The sequence below is a fragment of the Cherax quadricarinatus genome, chromosome 77 (genome assembly GCF_038502225.1).
Source record: "Cherax quadricarinatus isolate ZL_2023a chromosome 77, ASM3850222v1, whole genome shotgun sequence".
NCBI lineage: Eukaryota > Metazoa > Arthropoda > Malacostraca > Decapoda > Parastacidae > Cherax > Cherax quadricarinatus.
Window position 1 is genome coordinate 5038722 of NC_091368.1, and position 12500 is coordinate 5051221.

General features: G+C 42.4%; 1 protein-coding gene across 2 annotated transcripts in view; it reads right to left on the bottom strand.

Annotated features, from left to right (window-relative positions):
* LOC128701932 (RYamide receptor-like) overlaps positions 1–12500 on the bottom strand; it is a 176585-nt gene that overhangs the window by 79392 nt on the left and 84693 nt on the right. Inside the window, exon 2 of one of the 2 annotated variants that reach the window (XM_053795902.2) lies at positions 7878–8752. The exons of the other annotated variant lie outside the window; for it this stretch is intronic. Coding sequence (XP_053651877.1) covers positions 8180–8752 — 573 coding nt within the window. The 3' untranslated portion in view covers positions 7878–8179. Of the gene's footprint in view, positions 1–7877; positions 8753–12500 lie in introns of those variants that run through there. 2 annotated transcript variants of the gene reach the window in all.

Here is a 12500-nt window from a genome sequence, read left to right on the forward strand (position 1 = left end):
TAGAGTTATAATTGAAAGAATTAAGAGTAAGACGGAGAATAGGATAGCAGATGAACAAGGAGGCTTTAGGAAAGGTAGGGGGTGTGTGGACCAGGTGTTTACAGTGAAACATATAAGTGAACAGTATTTAGATAAGGCTAAAGAGGTCTTTGTGGCATTTATGGATTTGGAAAAGGCGTATGACAGGGTGGATAGGGGGGCAATGTGGCAGATGTTGCAAGTGTATGGTGTAGGAGGTAGGTTACTGAAAGCAGTGAAGAGTTTTTACGAGGATAGTGAGGCTCAAGTTAGAGTATGTAGGAAAGAGGGAAATTTTTTCCCAGTAAAAGTAGGCCTTAGACAAGGATGTGTGATGTCACCGTGGTTGTTTAATATATTTATAGATGGGGTTGTAAGAGAAGTAAATGCGAGGGTCTTGGCAAGAGGCGTGGAGTTAAAAGATAAAGAATCACACACAAAGTGGGAGTTGTCACAGCTGCTCTTTGCTGATGACACTGTGCTCTTGGGAGATTCTGAAGAGAAGTTGCAGAGATTGGTGGATGAATTTGGTAGGGTGTGCAAAAGAAGAAAATTAAAGGTGAATACAGGAAAGAGTAAGGTTATGAGGATAACAAAAAGATTAGGTGACGAAAGATTGAATATCAGATTGGAGGGAGAGAGTATGGAGGAGGTGAACGTATTCAGATATTTGGGAGTGGACGTGTCAGCGGATGGGTCTATGAAAGATGAGGTGAATCATAGAATTGATGAGGGAAAAAGAGTGAGTGGTGCACTTAGGAGTCTGTGGAGACAAAGAACTTTGTCCTTGGAGGCAAAGAGGGGAATGTATGAGAGTATAGTTTTACCAACGCTCTTATATGGGTGTGAAGCGTGGGTGATGAATGTTGCAGCGAGGAGAAGGCTGGAGGTAGTGGAGATGTCATGTCTGAGGGCAATGTGTGGTGTGAATATAATGCAGAGAATTCGTAGTTTGGAAGTTAGGAGGAGGTGCGGGATTACCAAAACTGTTGTCCAGAGGGCTGAGGAAGGGTTGTTGAGGTGGTTCGGACATGTAGAGAGAATGGAGCGAAACAGAATGACTTCAAGAGTGTATCAGTCTGTAGTGGAAGGAAGGCGGGGTAGGGGTCGGCCTAGGAAGGGTTGGAGGGAGGGGGTAAAGGAGGTTTTGTGTGCGAGGGGCTTGGACTTCCAGCAGGCATGCGTGAGCGTGTTTGATAGGAGTGAATGGAGACAAATGGTTTTTAATACTTGACGTGCTGTTGGAGTGTGAGCAAAGTAACATTTATGAAGGGATTCAGGGAAACCGGCAGGCCGGACTTGAGTCCTGGAGATGGGAAGTACAGTGCCTGCACTCTGAAGGAGGGGTGTTAATGTTGCAGTTTAAAAACTGTAGTGTAAAGCACCCTTCTGGCAAGACAGTGATGGAGTGAATGATGGTGAAAGTTTTTCTTTTTCGGGCCACCCTGCCTTGGTGGGAATCGGCCGGTGTGATAATAAAAAAAAAAATATTTTTAGTATTAACTAAATTAAAAATATCTTGCTTTATATTATTATTTGACTTAGCTTATGATGTCATTAGGTAGGATGTAACATTTACACTGTGCTTTGTTTGAGAGTTGTGGGCGTCTGTCTGCACTGGCACACTACCTTGTTTACCTGCCAGTTTCTCTGGTGTAGCCACGAGAGTATCACGTAATACCACCTGAGATTGAAGATTGTCCTCCCTTGATCGCTCTCTCTCCTCTGCTGGTCACCGCTCGACCAGCATCTCTCTCTCTCTCTCTCTCTCTCTCTTTCTCTCTTCCTCTCTTCTTGTTTGTTCGTTATTTAGACCTTGTTTTGGTAGAGTATGGTTTCGGTGATGAGTCGAAGCATATTTCTCGTAACTCTGTATAACTCTGTTCACAGAGCAAAGTTTATAATTAGTGTTTTTTGACGTTTTACTGAGGTTGTGTGTCGCACTGACACTAAGTTAACTCAGGTCCTAAGCTATATTATTATTTATTATAATCAAGGGGGAAGCGCTAAACCCGTAGGATTATACAGCGCCTGGGGGGGATGCGGAAGGCATTCAGGCTTAATTCGGGGAAATGGAGCACAGATCCAATTCCCTAAATCAAGAGCCCCTCACCAACATCAAGGAACCTTCCTTGAGGGGTCTTAAGCTATAGCTTCTGACTTATTTATCTGGTATCTACGTACTGTCGTAGTCGGGGATTTAGTTATGCTGAACCTAGATTCAATATTAAGGGAGTTTTATACCTTTTATGGAGGATCTGCTGAAGTTCCCTACTTAGGATCGTTATTTTGTCTCCTTGTTCCTGACGCTGTGCTGCTGCTGCTTGTAACTTTATTGCTCTTGGCGAATGGTCGTCTTATTGTTCAAGCAAGTTTGCCTTGTTAGTCAAGAAGTTACATTATTTGAGGATGTTTAGTCAGTCACTGTTGAAGTCGAGTCGACTCTTATTGAGACATAACGAACAACTTGGAGCACATACACACATTCTCACACAATTGCTTGTATATATTAAGAACATAAGAATATAAGAACATAAGACAGGAGGAACACTGCAGCAGGCCTGTTGGCCCATACTAGGCAGGTCCAATAGTACTGTTACAATTGCTGACAACGTACCAGACAGTACTTTAAGAGTCATAATGATATAAATTTTGCCTTCAGTACTGTACTACTACGAGAGAAGTGTATCAGCTTATATCCTATATTATATAAAACATTTTCTATAATTTTGTCCACCTAGACAACTTTCTCAATACACATCTTAATTTTTATTTCTTTAGTTAGTAACCTAACTATTAAAACTTACTAACGGATAACTGGACCAGTATACTGACTACTTGTTACAAAACCCAGAAACAGGCTGCATGGATCAGCAGTGAAAAAGACTAGAAAAGCTACAGGGTTGTTTATTCTTTAGTAAATACCGGGAAAATCGCCTTTAAGAGCGATTATCTCCTGGTGGGTGGTTAGGATGGTGTTATCTCACGTCACAGCTCGACAGCGAACGTCGATAATCTTACGTATATTAACCAATCGTTGAGCTCTATTGCACCCATTTATATATATATATAAATATATATATATATATATATATATATATATATATATATATATATATATATATATATATATATATATATATATATATATATATATATATATATATATATATATATATATATATATATATATATATGTCGTGCCGAATAGGCAGAACTTGCCATCTTGGCTTAAATAGCAACGTTCATCTTGCCATATAGGACAAGTGAAAATTTGTGTATGCAATAATTTCGCCAAAATCATTCTGAACCTAACGAAAAAAATATATTTGATTGTGTTTGTTTAGTGCTAAATTATTGTAAACGTATTTGAAATATATTTAGTTGGGTTATGCTAAAATAAATTGTTCTTGTTATAATAAGGTTAGGTAAGTTTTCTAAGATTCTTTTGGTGCAAAATTAATTTTTTTTACATTAACATTAATGAAAAAATATATCTTTAAACGTATTAGAGAAAATTTTAGAAAGGACTTAATTTTAAATGAGTTCTTGCTAATTGACCAGTTTTACATATTCGGCACGACATATATATATATATATATATATATATATATATATATATATATATATATATATATATATATATATATATATATATATATATATATATATATATATATATATATATATATATATATATAAGGTCTCGATGAGAAATGGGTGCAATAGAGCTCAACGATTGGTTAATATACGTAAGATTATCGACGTTCGCTGCCGAGCTGTGACGTGAGATAACACTATCCTAACCACCCACCAGGAGATAATCGCTCTTAAAGGCGATTTTCCCGGTATTTACTAAAGAATAAACAACCCTGTAGCTTTTCTAGTCTTTTTCACTGCTGATCCCAGATATGGATAAATTGTCTCTTTTTAATTTCTCTGAGGGAACTTATTTTATATAAATTTTAAATGAAAGTCATATTTTACGTGTTTTTTTTCACATGGTGACCTGATGACCTGGTGACATGGTGACCTGTGGACATGGTGACCTGATGATCCGGTGACATGGTGACGTAAAGACCCGTGGACATGGTGATCTGTGGACATGGTGACATGATGACCCGGTGACATGGTGACCTGTGAACATGGTGACCTGTGGATATGATGACCTGGTGGCATGGTGACCTGAAGACCTGTGGAAATGGCTACATGATGACCTGATGACCTGTGAGCATGAACTGATGATCCGGGGAGATGGACACCTGATGACCTGGTAACATGGTGACCTGTGGACATGGTGACCTGATGGTCTGGTGACATGGTGACCTGAAGACCCGTGGACCTGGTGACCTGATGACCCTGGGACATGGTGACCTGAAGACCTGTGGACATGGTGACATGATGACCTGGGGATATGGTGACCTGATGACCCTGTCGCATGGTGACCTGATGACCTGTGGACATGGTGACCTGATGACCCGGTGACATGGTGACCTGTGGACATGGTGACTTGATGATCCGATGACATAGTGACTTGTGGACATGGTGGCATGATGACCTGATGACCTGTGGGCATGGTGACCTGATGACCTGGGGACGCGGTGACCTGATGACCTGGGAGTACGGTGACATGATGACCTGGGAGTATGGTGACATGACCTGGGAGGATGGTGACATGATGACCTGGGAGCATGGTGACAAGATGACCTGGGAGCATGGTGACTTGATGACCTGTGAGCATGGTGACATGATGACCTGGGAGCATGGTGACATGATGACCTAGGAGTATGGTGACATGATGACCTAGGAGTATGGTGACATGATGACCTAGGAGTATGGTGACATGATGACCTAAGGTCCTAATGACCTGGTGCATATTGGTTGCCAGACAACACCTCATTATAAGCTGAGCAATGAGATAAATGCTATAATAATAATAATAACAATAATAATAATAATAATAATAATAATAATAATAATAATAACAATGATAATAATAATAATAATAATAATAATAATAATAATAATAATAATAATAATAATAATAATAATAATAATAATCTTTATTTCTACAAGAACATGATACAACTTATACAGACCATAGCTGACATCAATGACATTATATAGGAAAGTCCCTGCTTATGCAGAGCATATCCGGCAGATTAGGTTAATTTTGTCCCCAGGATGCCACCCACACCAGTCAACTAACACCCAGGTACCTACTTACTGCTAGGTGAACATGGGCAGCAGGTGTCTTAAGCAAATACATCCTAATATATCAACCCGTACCGGCGATCGAACCAAGGACCTCAGTGTTTGAGGCGAGTGCGCTACCGACTGCTGAAATAATCGTCTAAGACAAAAGACATTTAACATTAGAAAAACTTTCACTACCCTCAGGGGGAAACTATGTTAATTTTCGATGTCTTTTCTAATTAGGAAAGTTAAGATTGTGTTCTCACTTTCTCATCACAGAAATGGGAAATTGTTGAGAAATTTTCAGCAGTACTAATTGCTGAGTCATTGTATTCTACTGTGTCTACCATGGTAGACTGACTACTGTGTCTACCATGGTAGACTGACTACTGTGTCTTCCATGGTAGACTGACTACTGTGTCTACCATGGTAGACTGACTACTGTGTCTTCCATGGTAGACTGACTACTGTGTCTACCATGGTAGACTGACTACTGTGTCTTCCATGGTAGACTGACTACTGTGTCTACCATGGTAGACTGACTACTGTGTCTTCCATGGTAGACTGACTACTGTGTCTTCCATGGTAGACTGACTACTGTGTCTACCATGGTAGACTGACTACTGTGTCTTCCATGGTAGACTGACTACTGTGTCTACCATGGTAGACTGACTACTGTGTCTTCCATGGTAGACTGACTACTGTGTCTTCCATGGTAGACTGACTACTGTGTCTACCATGGTAGACTGACTACTGTGTCTTCCATGGTAGACTGATTACTGTGTTCTCATCTACCATGGTAGACTGACTACTGTGTGGGGCTGTTGGGAGCATTGTAGAGCTGTGGGGAGCATTGTAGAGCTGTGGGGAGCATTTTGGAGCTGTGGGGAGCATTTTGGAGCTGTGGGGAGCATTGTAGAGCTGTGGGGAGCATTTTGGAGCTGTGGGGAGCATTGTGGAGCTGTGGGGAGCATTTTGGAGCTGTGGGGAGCATTGTAGAGCTGTGGGGAGCATTTTGGAGCTGTGGGGAGCATTGTGGAGCTGTGGGGAGCTGTGTGGAGCGGTGGGGAGCTGTGTGGAGCTGTGTGGAGCTGTGGGGAGCTGTGTGGAGCTATGGGGAGCTGTGGGGAACTGTGGGGAGCTGTGGAAAGCTGTGGGGAGCTGTGGGGAGCTGTGGGGAGCTGTGGGGAGCTGAGAAAGAAGATAAGAAAAGGTAAGAGAATGAAGCAATGAAAGTAGAGTAGAGAAAGGAAGAAATTAAAGAAGAATTGAGGGGAAAAGAAGGAAGATGGAAGAAGAGAAGAAAGGAAGAGGAGGAGAGAAGAGAAGTAGAAGAGAAATGATTTATGGGTTGGAAATGGAATGTAGTGAGGAATGAAGGAGGAAGAACGGAGAAGTGGGGAGAGGAGAAGTGGAAGGATTGAGATTAAGAGGAGAAATGAAGACGACGGCGAAGGAAATGGAAGAGAAATGAAGAGAAATGAAGAGAACAGAACAAAAAAAAACAAACGATGACACAGAGTAATAACAGACAAGCAAACAACAGAAAACAACAGCAAGCAACAAAAAACAACAGCAAGCAACAGAAAACAACAGAATACAACAGACAAACAACAGAAAACAATAAGCAACAGAAAACAACAGCAAGCAACAGACAACCACAGACCAGCAACAGACAAGCAACAGACCAGCAACAGACATGCAACAGACCAGCAACAGACAACCACAGACCAGCAACAGACAAGCAACAGACAAGCAACAGACAAGCAACAGACCAGCAACAGACAACCACAGACCAGCAACAGACAAGCAACAGACAAGCAGCAACAAGGAACAGTAAAAGAAAACTATAAATTAGTTAAAGCGGTAAACCCGTGAGGGGTCATTCAATGGCAGGAGGCTCGATCCACCATCCGCGCAGCACTGTCAAGACAAATATATATTGTTAAGTGGAGAGGGAAGCGCTAAACTAGCATGAGCCCCGGGGGAATACCAGGTAGTCAGCTTTGATCCGAGAAAGGGGAGAGCAACTCCAATTTCTCGGATCAAGAACCCTTCACGGGCATTAAAGCACCTCACCATCAAGTTAAAATAGATATATTGTAACCCATGGAGCGCTAAACCTGTATGAGTCATGCAACATGAAGAGTAGTGAAGGCTCGATCCTTCGTCTGGTCAAGACAAGCTCTGTATTATCTAATCAATGGCACACTATGCTGCCAAGATGGTGAATAAGACAGATGTGCGACACCTTGGTTTCGCCCACCGGGGGGGGGGGGGAAAGAGGGTGGCGGAAGACGTGGGGAGGGATGCAGCAGTGATTGACGTGGTCACATGTGGGCGGGGCCCACTGGTGGAAGTAGGTCACGCCCATAAAGTAGACCAGAGATTTGGCAATTGAGTTGTATATTCGTTTATTCATTTACATCCAGATTCCACGGTGTTGCTGTGACCACATCTGCTACTGCTGTACCACTCCACTACCTCCACTACCTCCACTTCCTCCACCACTGCACTCACCACTACCAGCCTTTCGGGAAATCAGAAAATATCTCTACATCACGAGTGGCAATTCTCTGATTTATTTTACGAGCCTGACGTACTTGCATTAGTGGATTCCATCCATATATTACTACGTCTACTACTGTAGCAATTCTCCACTATAAAAAGCTCCATTCTCCTGTCTACGCATTAAATTTTTAAAGACCCTTGAGTAAAATTCCCAAGGGTTACAAACATATCTCAGTCATCAGTAAACTACTTAACACGACTATAAACAAACTAGGGAACGGGTGGGGTTTTAGGGCTTACTTGCCATGGGTTTAAACACCACCCGTTCCGTAGTTTGCTTACTTAATTAAGAATCTAAAGAGGATCAGGTGCTACATACAGAAAGGCGAGGGTCGGCTGAGAGGTGAAGATGAGGGGTCGAGGGACACTGGTTGTGGTGTTGGAGGTGGTAGGTTCACTTAGGAGGCTTCGACACCAGCAGCTTGTGGTGCTGGGGAGGATCCTCTCCTTCAGGAGGATTTGGCAACAGAAACTTGTGTTGTTGAAGAGGATCCTCTTCTTCAGGAGGCTTTGACACCAGCAGCTTGTGGTGCTGGGGAGGATCGTCTCCTTCAGGATACTTTGACATCAGCGCTTGCAGACTGAACTGGTCACCGCATGTTCTTCTAGATTCCTTTCGCGTCAACACTTGATCTGCGCTCTCACACGTGGCGTACCTACTGCAGTAGTTGGCACTCTTTGTCACCGTGCCATCAGAGGAAGCTAGATGACCATCAACCACGCAGGGAAAGCATCTGAGGGCACGGTAGTACTCAACGCGGAAGCTGCTGTTCATCCAGAAGTATATGACAGGGTTGTAGCAGGTGTGGGACATAGCCAACCAGTGGACAATGAAAAATAGCGTAAGATGTACCCTCTCACTGAGAGCGTCGAAGAGGCTGGGTATGTCTCTGAGCACGATGTACAGATTGAGGGGCAGCCAAGCCAGGGTGTAAGCCAACACACACGCCAACATCATCTTAATCATCTGCAACACACGAAGCCTCCTGTTAGCTGAGCTACCACTCCCCTTGTGAAGGAAATACAACATATGTGGTCACTAGAACGCCGATGAGACGTTTCGCCAGCCAGTGGCTATATCAATCCAATTTGGATGGACTCAGTCACTAGTTGGCGAGACATCTCGCTAAATAAAATGTCCTAGTTACCGTATATGTGTCTTTCCTACTTATTTGTAGATGTTTATCACCATTTGTTATTAAACCACTAAACACAAAAGAATATTCATCTCAACAATACCCCCTATAAACAATGGTATATAGATAGCTTCAACACTCCTATAAACAAAGATATAAACATCGTGAAGCGATGGGACATCAAAGTGTTATGAATATTTGTCAATAATAGTGAGCAACCTACATGAGGATAAAGACGAGAGAAAGTTGTTCTGCATATTTCGCCCTCGTTTTGAGGTCCTTTATGGCAGATAGAGAGACTGGAAGAAAAAGACATGAGGTATAGAGGAATCTGGAAGTGGTCTATGTAGAAAGGGTGGACCTTGAATTGAACCATGTATGTCAGTGTGCAAAGGGCTCGATACGGTGCAGGCCGTCAGGGGCCCTATCAAACACAAACAAGAAATCAGTGTATAATGGAGCTTATTTGTTGTGTGTCAGTCCTGTGGAGTGATGCGCTCTAATATTCATGACGTCGGACGGACTGCCTACATTACAAATGCTTTAACCTGCTTCCTCTTCCCCATTCTTTGCAGCAGGCAATGATGAACATGCAGCGTCCTTCAGCTGCAACGTTAGAGGTCCGTCGTGTATCAGTTGCTGGCCTGGCATCAGTGTTTTCAGTTCCTAACCCCCATCTTTCAATATTGCATTCACAAATTTCCTTCCATGACAGGCGTTTCTAATCTCATCCGATTATTTTCTTTCATACCAAACCTTCATTGTTTCTAAATGCTGCTCCTATTAGTTTTGAAAATGTTAGATAGGAAAACCAATCTATACAGATGGATCACGAATTAACTCATCCCAATATACCTCCTTTGGTGTATACTTTCCTCAGCTATCTCTTTGCAAAGCTTAGATGTTAGCTGAAATACTTGCTATCCTTGAAGGGATACGTATTTGCTAAATTCACAATACTCTTATTTGTACATGTGTACCTTTCACCTCACTATGTAGCTGTTTTCAAAGTCTCTTAATCCTCCCTTGCTGTTCTTTCCACTAAAAGACCTCTATAATATTGTGCCCTGCTAGGAGACATTTCGACTCGTAGTGTTTTGTTTTTCATTTCAACGCTAGGCTGGGGTCTGCAGTGGTTTCCATCTCATTCTGGTATCCGAGGAAATAAGACTGTTGGTCAGCCTGCATGCATTGCTCATTCCCAGCCTGGCAAGGAACATCTTACACTGAATGTAAATGAACTGGATCCAGTGACAGAGCGAGCCTATAATCAATTCTGGCTGTCAAGGTCAACACCATCCCTCAGGTCCACTGAGCTGGGACTCGTCAGTGATTCTGAAGAACATTGTCTTTGGGGTCGTGCTGAAGATCGTCTCCTGGATGTTGTCATGGTGCATCTACGTACTGGACATATCTGACAGGCGGGACATATCTCTTCTGGTTATGCCTGGTGAGCATACATCTCATCCTACCCTTGGTACCCCATGCAGGATGATGCAGTTTAACACTTTTTACTCTACTTTGCCTGTAGGATGTCTAAAGAGTTTAGTCATCCTGTAGTTACAGTCTTTCTCAACAGCTCTGCTTTCGACTCAGATGATCGTGTCCATAAATACTTCGCTATGTACTCTTATTCCATGCTGCAGCTAGACTGAATACTAAGTATAATTAGGAAAACTGTGTACAATACAGAGAAGCAGCTGAGTAAGACAGATAGAACTGGACTTCAGGCTGAGATACTGACCGCCTCAAACTTTCTTCTCCAGGCTGAGGGACAGACTTCCTTAAAAACAATCTCTTCAAGAATGATGGATTAATCACATCTGACTGACGAAGCCTACAGTATAGGCGCAATGTTCCGGCAGTAAAGATACCCAACAGTTGCACATATGTCTTGCTTGACTACTATATTTAAATGCTTAGTGAATATCCAAACAACAGACTTTTGGCTGCAGTGCCCATACGACAAAAGTCGTCGTAACTCTTGAAAAAAGCAACAAATGCAACAACAACAGTTCCATGGTGTGGGAGATTCCCATTCAAACCAGGTGCTAGGTCACACCTTCATGCAAACTTAGTTTACATTATAGTTTCCGTTAAGAAAGCACTGAGTGTAAGTAGGAATTCCCACACCATCAGTACCACACATCCCCAGTGGGAATCTCCACCACAACAAGAGAATATAGGGAACAAAAAAGGACAATACCGTGACTGGAACAGAACACAAATAACCCGCACATAGGAGAGAGGAGCTCAAGGCGACATTTCGGCTCGACTTGGATCTTGATGTGTTAGTGTGACTAGCCTCTCCTCCAAGTCGGACCGAGACGTCGCCATCGGCTTCTTTTTCCAAATTCTTTTAGATATTATTGAATTAATGAACAATTTGCCAGACACACAGATGATGATCAAACCATATACAAAGTATGTGGCCAGACCTGTGGTCACTATCTTGAACGCTATGTGATTTATTGTCCACATATTGATAAATTTAGAGATATAAACTATAATAACCTATGTGACATGTCAAGGCATCTTATTAATAAAAATAAAATTCCAGATATATTAAGCAAATTTCCTAAATTTGCTTGTAACAGATAAGTGAATTGTAGGTATAAATCCAAATGTACTCCTGTTAACGCTTCTGGGGCCTAGTTCCTAGGCCTATTGTGTATCCATATGCTCTTGTGCTACCCTCCACAGGATGGATATGTGGTACACGATACACTAGCCACTTTGGTGGCAAAATCTAATCTGATCGGTATCTAATCTATGATTTTGATGATCCCAGATATGGAGTAACTTTTCTGTTGTTATTGTGTCGGCGTCGACTGATTACTACACTGAGATGTGTCTGTCTCTCGGTGTATATACACTGAGGGCTACGAATACACAAATAACCCGCGTATAGGGGGACACTTATGACGACGTTTCGGTCCAACTTGGACCATTAACTAGTGTGTGACTAATTAATGGCCAAAGTCGGACCGAAACATCGTTATCAGCTCTTGTCTCCTATGTGAAGGTTATTTGTGTATTGTTCCAGTCACGGTATTGTGTTCTCGTGTTTTTTTAGAGCTACGAATCTGTAAGCATATACGTACGTATATACACCACGAGTTGCATATCTGTGTACAGTACACACACAGATAATTCTCCATCTCTGTGTGTATAAACTGAGAGAGGAGCATAACTAAGTATTTCATTTTGAATCATTAAGAGAATTGCGGCTTGGCCAGGACTCGATCCTGTGTTGCCATGCCCAGCCCTGTGTGAACTCAACTAAATACGCATCATTGTCTCCAATGGACCACCATCCTTAAAAACCATTTGTGATTTCATTGATACATAGACTGCTCGTGATGGCTGGTTCACCAAACAGGATGGGGTTAAAATTAATCTCTAAGGCTCCACGACCACGATTGTCCTTGCATCACGATAACACGCTCAGTACTGCTGGGCACCTGGTGTTTAAGGATAGTGGTCCAGTGGATAGAGGTATGCATACTTTGTTCAGTTCACACAGGGCTGGGCATGAGAACGTAGGATCGAGTCCTGACCAAGCTGGCCAGGTGTATC